General features: G+C 41.4%; 1 protein-coding gene across 1 annotated transcript in view; it reads left to right on the top strand.

Moving 5' to 3' along the window:
- The window catches only part of LOC102252431 (E3 ubiquitin-protein ligase HECW2), a gene marked incomplete at its 5' end in the record, with an annotated part of 58,580 nt that extends 50,720 nt beyond the window's left edge, over positions 1-7,860 (top strand). The window contains one exon of the mRNA XM_005857046.2: positions 1,378-7,860. Within this exon, the coding sequence (XP_005857108.2) occupies positions 1,378-1,489 (112 nt within the window). The remainder of the gene's footprint in view (positions 1-1,377) is intronic.
- Positions 7,861-8,578: the final 718 nt, after the last annotated feature.

Below are 8,578 nucleotides of genomic sequence, written 5' to 3'. Positions count from 1 at the left end.
GAGAGAGAGAAAGAGAGAGAGAGAGGCAGGCATCGCTTTGTTGTTCCACTTATTCATGCTTTCATTGGTTGATTTGTGTATGCACCCTGACCAGGGATTGAACCCACAAACCTTTTACATCAGGATGATACTCTAATCAACTGACCTACCGGGCCAGGGCAGGAGCATTTAAGTCAAAGTTTAGCTCTACAAACAAGCTGTTGTACATTCATAATAAAGTGCCTTCTGTTCCACGTCAAAGTGTAGATTTGCTTCCTGATAAGATGTATTATCTGAAGACCATCAATTTTTTTTTATTGTGATTCAGGTGCAAAAAACAGGAAAGCATAGTTTTTCCCTATCTAGGCAAAAGAGGGGGGGGTATTTCTAAAAAAGAATACTTTATGTAATGTTTTAAATGGCCATTGTTTTGCATTGTGATTTAGGAGAAAACAGATTATACACAGAATTCAAAGGCGTCGGCAGTGGTGCCCTGACTGACAGGGAAGCCCTGCCAGGGAATTTCCGGAGAATCCACACCAGGGCCAGGTCTTCAGAGACACTCGGTGCCCATCCCTGCCCCAGAAAATGAAAAACCGTGAAACCATAGATTTTCTGAAACATCCATGCAAATGCCAATTCTGAAAATAAATTTCTTTGCAAGAGTATATGCATGTCTGTTAAAAAAAAAAAAAAAAGTAAGCCCTGATCAGTTTTGCTCAGTGGTTAGAGCATCAGCCTGCAGACTCAAGGGTCCCAGGTTCGATTCCGGTCAAGGGCATGTACCTTGGTTGCGGGCACATCCCCCCCGGTAGGGAGTGTGCAGGAGGCAGCTGATCGCTGTTTCTCTCTCATCAATGTTTCTAACTCTCTGTCCCTCTCCCTTCCTCTCTGTAAAAAAAAAAAAAATCAATAAAATATATTTTTTAATAAAAGTAATGTCAAAAGAGAAACAAAGATCGATGTTTCTCTCTCATCGATGTTTCTAACTCTCTGTCCCTCTCCCTTCCTCTCTGTAAACAAAAAATCAATAAAATATATTTTTTAATAAAAGTAATGTCAAAAGAGAAACAAAAAACCAAACTTGTCTTTGTAATTCTGAGACAATTAAACAAATAGGAATATGTATGTCAAATGGATAAGTGGTTGTGAAAATATAAAGAAAATACACTTTTTAAATATCCGTTTCCCCAAGGGAAATTTAATTCTGAATTTTTGCTTTCAATTCAGAATTTCAAGTCAAAATATTTTCAAAGTTTTCTCCAAAAGGAGTGTGAAAATAGACAAGACACCAACTTGTTTGTGCACGTGTGCGCACACGTGTGCACACACACACGCACACGACAATCTCCTTTCACCCTAAGCATTCTAAGCTCCATGTGCTTCTTCTGTTTGCAGAGCTCACACGTGTTTCAACCGCCTGGACCTCCCCCCGTACCCCTCGTTCTCCATGCTGTATGAGAAGCTCCTGACAGCGGTTGAAGAGACCAGCACCTTTGGACTTGAGTGACCGGAAGCCCAGTGCCCGGCTGCATGGGGACAGGCGGTTGGGGAAGCTGCCCTCCCAGGATGGCCCACCACGGGGAGGGCCAGAGCGGGTTTCCATCCGAGTAACGCCTTCACTTGACAAGTCTAAGCCACGTTTGGGGACTGGATCTCGGTGAGGAGTCCTCTCTGAAGGATGGGGGTGAGCTTGATGCCCAGGGGACAACCCAACAGTCTTTCAATCAGCAGGTCCTGACTCCCACGCTTCTTCCCATTCGTTGCGTTCCAAGACCAAGATGAACCTGTGCGGGTCAGCTCAAGGTCACTGTGCAGGGACTTGGGAGAATCTTGAAACTTAACCTTGAACGTGATTCAAGCCAAACCGCAGCCCTTGACCCGATCTCCAAATTAGTGCGAGTTCAATAATGGAATAAAAACACGTGTATTTCCCAAAAGTACCTTTGTGTGAGCCCCAAGTTATCACAGAATATTCCTTTTCTTGCTTATGTGTGCCTGCATGGTGTGCACGTAGGTTTCAGCTTCCACGGGACCCGAGTGGAAATGAAACCAAGTCAACATGAGGCAACTTTAAAGATTTGCAATAAGGTGGTCTGTGACGATGGATATGCAAAGTGGTCTGTGTGTCATTATGGCTGGAGACAGACTGTTCCACAGGGAATTACTACCGACAGATTGTATGCTCTCTAATGCATGGAAACAATTTTAAATAACTAGCGATTAACTCACAGCATATCAGAAAAAAGTCCACGGTGAGTTCTGTTCATTTTTTTTTATAGGTTCATGATATTTATGTTCTTTGAGGTGTATATAGGAACCCACCTGTCCTACTGTTCGTGTTGCCCGATCCATTTCCATGTTCCATGCTTACTTGGGCATCATGCTAGTAGGTATCCTTTTAAGCACTGTCCAGGGAACCAAAGGGCCTTTTATTTTTCTAAAGGTACAAAAAAATTCCCCGAAATATTTTGCACTGAATGTACCAAAGTTGAAGGGACGTTACAAGATGACTGACAGCAACTCCATCACTGGGCAAGTATAACAGGAAACAGCTTGGAAATTCAGACTTCTCCACAGTGCCATGTCTACCACTACAGGACTGTGCATCTAAGTAATAATTTTTTAAGACTCACGATATGTGATAGTACGATATGCATTTATTTAAAATGCATTAGACTCTTCCATCCATCAAATACTTTACAGGATGGCATTTAATAAAGATATTTCGTACCCCACCCCCCTGCTTTTTATTTGTACAGCATCATGAAACACCGGGCTCACTGAGGGAGCCATCAGCAACACCTAAGGGGTCAGCTCTCTTTAGTAACGAGAATTCCATCTCCCTCGTCGGTGAAGATGTCACAAACGGAAACCCTCAGTACTCTTTCCAAGCCTGCATTTTCACCGATGCATAAATTCCTTATCAACATAAGGAAACAGGTCTTCTAGGATACCTCGGACATTGCATGACACCACTAATGTTACACTTGCTTAGTTTTCTCAGAGGGTGTCCTTCGTTTCTACTGCTTTCGGGTTTTTTCCACATCGTTGTTTATTTCTGGATGTATGGCCATAACTCATCAGAGGTTCAATGCAGCGAAGTTAAATGGTGAATAATAAAAGCGTTGGATTAACATTTGGTTTGCCAGCCTATGGTTTTACAGGCATTGCCCGACCACTTCTCTGAGCTATAAGTAGCCGTGGGATCCTCGTTGGGGGATGTTGGCGGTCTTACACTTTGTAAAGGTCATGTGCGTGGGTTTTGTAGGTTGGTCTTAAGAGCAGATTGCCCCCCTGTTGGGTGAGCTGCATTCACTGCTGGAGTCTCGAGAGGAAAGCCACTCAGGCTGCGTTCCTGCACTAGAGGCAGATGCTGCCGGGCGGGGAAATGTTCTGAAATAAAGACCCCAAAGCTCGCAGGTGGGGAAGGAAGGGGTACCTGTGTCCTGTCATTGGACCAGAAACTAAGGGAAGAGAAAAACTTTTAACTGGAACAATTAGTGTGTACTTACTGACCATGAATGTAAGTATTTTTAATTTTGCAAATTATTTTTACTTGTTGATATGTTTTCATTACAAGGGAAATCATATAATATACTTTATTTAAAAAACGACATTTTTAATGGTAATGTGATGTTTCAGAGCCGGCATTCTCTAAACAGCTGAAATTGAAGGTGGCATTTCTTTCAAAAATACATTCCTAGACCACGTGAGCTTTCATTTTGGTCTGTGACACTTGGTTACCATACTCCACATTATCAGGTAAAAGAAATTTGAAGTAAAGTGTATCTCTTTAATTATTTCTAAGAAATATATTTATTTGTTAGGGCATCCAACTTCTCGTATAACAGTATAAGCACCTAGCTGCTACTGTTCTCAGAATTGGGGATTCTCAAAGATGTACTTAGCCTATCAAAACACCATGGTTACTGACCTTTTTTTTTTCACTAGTAAAACAAAAACTCCAATAATCACTTTCTAGAATATTAAATATCATGTCCACAGAATAATTTAGTCTTGAATATACTCTACAATTAGAAACATCCATATATTTTTTTCTTCTGGACTGTGAACTGGGTAACTCGCTGTATGGCCTTGTTCCTTTAAGAAGCTCTTAAGTGATACTCATACTGCCCCGTCTTATAGCATAAAAGACAGTCACGATGCATCATGTACGTACGTGAGAATCTCTGAGATGAGAGGAGAGGCACAGTGTTGGCATTCGCCCGTGTCAGCCACTGTGTCTGATCATGGAGCTGCAAATTCGAAATCCGCCCTTGAGAAGTTCATGGTCTAGAGGAGTAGACACCAAGGTTCAAAAAAGTCTTTTCAATAGAATTTGGTTTGTTCTACCATTAAGGGATGAGAAGAGAATGGTTTGCTCCATCTGGGAAGTCACTGAAGGCTTCATACATGGGCGCTACTGTAGCCGAGGAAGGAAGGGAGGAAGGTCACATAATGCCCTGTCTGTTGGGGCTAAAGGCATGTCATAGCGTGTTGGTACTGGTCAAGTGCTGGAGCCCATGGTGCATTCATGCACAAGGGTTTGAAGTGTGCGTGTGGGGAGCTGAACCTGAAGGAACAACTGGAGGGTCTTCAGATTGTCCAAGAAATGCCCCAGTGAGATGTGGCCCTTTCCCGGTTCCTCTGGTCTGCACTCCAGTGTACCTTCCGTTTTCACTGTGAGAAATGCCAGTCCTGAGCCCAACCCGCTTCTGGGGTCGAAACGTTTTTCTTGTGCAAAAACGAATGGATCTTGGTCAGAGAAGCGTGGTCATCATTTTCTAGCATCTGTTGTGCTTATGACGACTTAGTAGAAATTCTGTAATAAGTGAAGGGAAATCTGTGTCACCTGCATAAGAATCCTTATGGTAAAACGGCGTTCAGATGATGAATGGCAATGGTCGCACCTGTTTGTGTCGCACTTTAGAGTGTCAGAGGACTTCCGGGGCATCATCTCTCCATCCTCACACACTTCGTGGGGTCGAAGGTATCACGCCCCATCTGGCTTGAGGCTGGTGTTCGTGGCTGGCTGGTGAGATGTTTCAGTACTTTATAGTTACAATTCTAGGTTTCGCCACCAGAGATGGAGAGGCTAATGTTTCTACCAGCATGTTTCGCTTTCAGTGAATTTTGCAAGATGATTCATCTACCAAAGGCTCACTTTTTCAAACACTCTAAAATGTGACGCCCTCAGAAAAGCCCATGAAGAGATGAGTACAGTACATTCCTGGAAAAAAACTCCCCATACGCTTAACGGTTGCATTTTACTATTTGTTATAAGAAATGAAAAACAGAATGCCCAATGTGATTGCTTTTGGTGGATTTATGTAGTATAGCAGTTGAGTTTTCTCAAATACTATTTGGAAGCAACATCATGGAAAAAGGGACTTTAATCAAAAGCCTTCTTTTAATTTTTCATTTTTAGTAGAAAGCCCTGGTAGCGGAGTGGCAGTGATATGGATGAAGAAACTACTGCAGGGTTGGTGTTTTTTTTTCCTCTCTGTTCTCACATTCATCCAATTTCTTTCTTTCTTTCTACACAAATTGTATTTAGAACATGACCACTTCTAACTAAGACAAACATCTTTCAATGAAGAGTCTAAAAGTCTTTCCAGTTTAAACCCCATCCAGGAAATCCCCCAGGCAGGTGGAATGATGCTATGTGGTCATTAAGAGATATGTGTAAGTCTGCACAGTCAGAGCATGCAAGTGAAGACTCATCTCCAAACCGAGTCTGAGCTGCAGGCCCTTCGTTCTCTCTGACCTGCTTTCTGATTTAGATGATGAGTGTGAACACTAGATCTCAGGCACCTTCCTCCCATCGAATTTGAGTTTAGATCGAGACTGTCACTTCCAATTAAATTCCAATCTTTGCAAAATCCATTAACTGTGCAGTTCGATTGTGCTTTCCAGGTAGGTGTGTTTGTCTAACACGGAAGCAGAGGGATCCCAGAGACAGTAAAGCTTTCTCATTTCTAAATGGTGGCTTAAAGCCAACCAACTGCTCCCTGCTGGGTGATAAAAAACGAAAAAGCAAAAAAGACGTGCCCTGCCCGCCAGGAACACAATGCTAATTACTGACAACAGCCCAGACAGGGGTGGTCACTGCATTCCGGGAGGGGAGTGTGTGGGACTAGCAGTTGTTAAGGGAGCACTGTAACGGGGAAGCTGAAACAAGGGAGGGAGGATCCTGTAGGGCTTGCTGGTGGGGTCGGAGCAAACATTGAGTCTGGTTTCTGACTTTGAGGAAAAGCGTGCCACGGTGCCTAATGAGGGCGCTGCTCGCTAAACCCCCTCTTGGGAATAGCCCGTTTTCTAAGTTCGGCGGGTCGATGACATTTTGGGATTGCGAAACAGAATGTAGCCCCCACTATTAGAGCCAGCCAGAGCTTCCATCAGGGGAGTCAGTAATTTAGTATTAAATCCCATTGTGGATATTTTTAAACTTAAGAAGCATTGTTACTACTATTGAACTTCGTACATGAAATAGAGGAAAGGGTGTTGCTTGGCTTATTCCACGGAATGTGTTTTCCAGTAGACGTTCTTTGGCGTTCGAATAGCTTTTGAGACATTTTCATGGTTTCTAGTGGTGACTTCAATGTCCTCTGTTAGTCTAGAAGGCGAAAACCTAAGAACTGGGTTCCTGAATTTCAAATGGAGACCTAGTCAGTGTTTCCAACTTTTCAGGAAGTGAATCAAGACTAAAAAGACATTTGCTTAGACTTACGATGCGGAGTAGTTGGCTTTCATGATGGGCAGGTCAGCAGCTTGGGCAGGCCCCGTTTCCCGGGGAACACAGGAACACTACATTCATGTGCGTGGCTTTTACTTCTGGTCGCCTTGGGCAGGCGATGTCTTTGTATCTGATTTTTCTTTGAAGATATTACAACCCTGAGGCATGTTGATCTGTATGTTGTGTGATTCAAACTGAATTGGCTGTTACTGATGCCAATGAGGAATCATCAGTAAACTTCTGGTTACTATCACCTTCTGCAAAAAAAAAGGGGGGGGTGGTGAATAACATTCAAGAAATACCTTGGAAGGATTAACTAAGAACCAAATGTTCTTTTAGGACCTTAATGCTCTAAAAGATGTTATTACAACCTATTTATGTTTCTTTACATGCTATCATAGGTAAAATTTGAGGCTGTTAATATTTGGAACGTACATAAGATTACATGTTTTTACAATAGGGATGCAGGCATTCCAAAGTAAATGAAAATACATGCATCTCTCTTGCCTCTTACTGAAAGTATTAATCCAATTTTATAATAATGCTTACTTTTTAATATGAAGGCTCTGCAAAAAAAAAACATATTTATTTCTAAGATTTCAGTAGAGCCCAGGTGATGTATTTTTTTAAAGCCTTGCCATTTCCTTTCACCACCTCCACCTACTGTGTCTACCACACCACGTATCATAGGTAATAGCTTTGTTTCTATTTTATTGAGTTGATTTTGAATTCATACCTAGTCAATGTGACTTTTCATAGAGAATAATAACAGGAGGCATTTGCTATTGGCATTAAGATTATACAGCTCTCATTTCACCTTATATTTAAAGTTCATCTTTTATTTTTTTTCAAAGCAAACAATGCGGATTGTTGACATCCTAGAAGTGATTCGCGGGTGGTATTAAGTGGAGCCTGAAACTCTGACATGTAGACTCCTTGTTTGTTTTCTGCAAAGTCTGTGTTCTTATCCTCATCTGACCCCCTGGCTTTTGTGTTGTATTTTTTTATGATTCTGAAATGCTTTGAAGGAAAGATATTTTAATGTGTACAATTTATTTTATTTTCATACTGATCTCTATTTTGTTTAAAACCATGTTGCATCATGAAATCACTTAATCCAAAATAAATCTTCTTTAAAAAAAATAGATTATGACTTTTCTGTGATACATTTGGGAAGGAACGACTCGAGGGAAGAAAACAAAGTAGGGATAAAGGTCTCATGGGATTAGGGTGCAGCTTTGTGGATACAGGATGTTTTCTTTTCATGATATTTATAATTAGGAATCTATTTTTTATTCTTAAAGTGACATTTTGCTATTTTATAGGCTATCAATGAATGCTGAGGAAATGAGTTGACATAAATATAATCTCGTTTCTCACATGGACTGAGACTATTTGTTAAGCCATCTTGGTTGAATGTTTATTTCATAAACACGTATGCACACAGTCACAACCTCCAACACCAGTCTAATGCAGGTGTCACACACGTAGGGGATCCAAGTAGGTATTTAATGAGTAAAACCAGCTGAGTGTAAGCAACAGAGAGGGGTGAGGTTCACCTAAGGGGGGCATCCTAATCTGCTTAGGCAGATTCCAGTCACATAAGATTCAGGTCCTCTGTGGAAAGAGAAACCGAGAAATCTGAAATTTTGTGATTTTTTCTTTTAGATCTTTTGAATACTGGTTGGATCAAAGCAAATATGTCTATAGGTTAAATTTCCCTTGTGGGTCCATCAGTTTGAAACCCTTGAGTTAATCAATACATTATCTTGTATATTGGATTGGTAGTATGAATAATTGACCAAATCAATAAAACATGATTAAGACATGGCAGTTTATATGAAGAGATGGGGAAAGGCA

Source organism: Myotis brandtii, unplaced genomic scaffold (genome assembly GCF_000412655.1).
Source record: "Myotis brandtii unplaced genomic scaffold, ASM41265v1 scaffold1067, whole genome shotgun sequence".
In the NCBI taxonomy this organism is placed as follows: domain Eukaryota; kingdom Metazoa; phylum Chordata; class Mammalia; order Chiroptera; family Vespertilionidae; genus Myotis; species Myotis brandtii.
The sequence above is the reverse complement of the archived record's forward strand: the minus strand, read 5'-3'. Positions and strand labels throughout refer to the sequence as shown.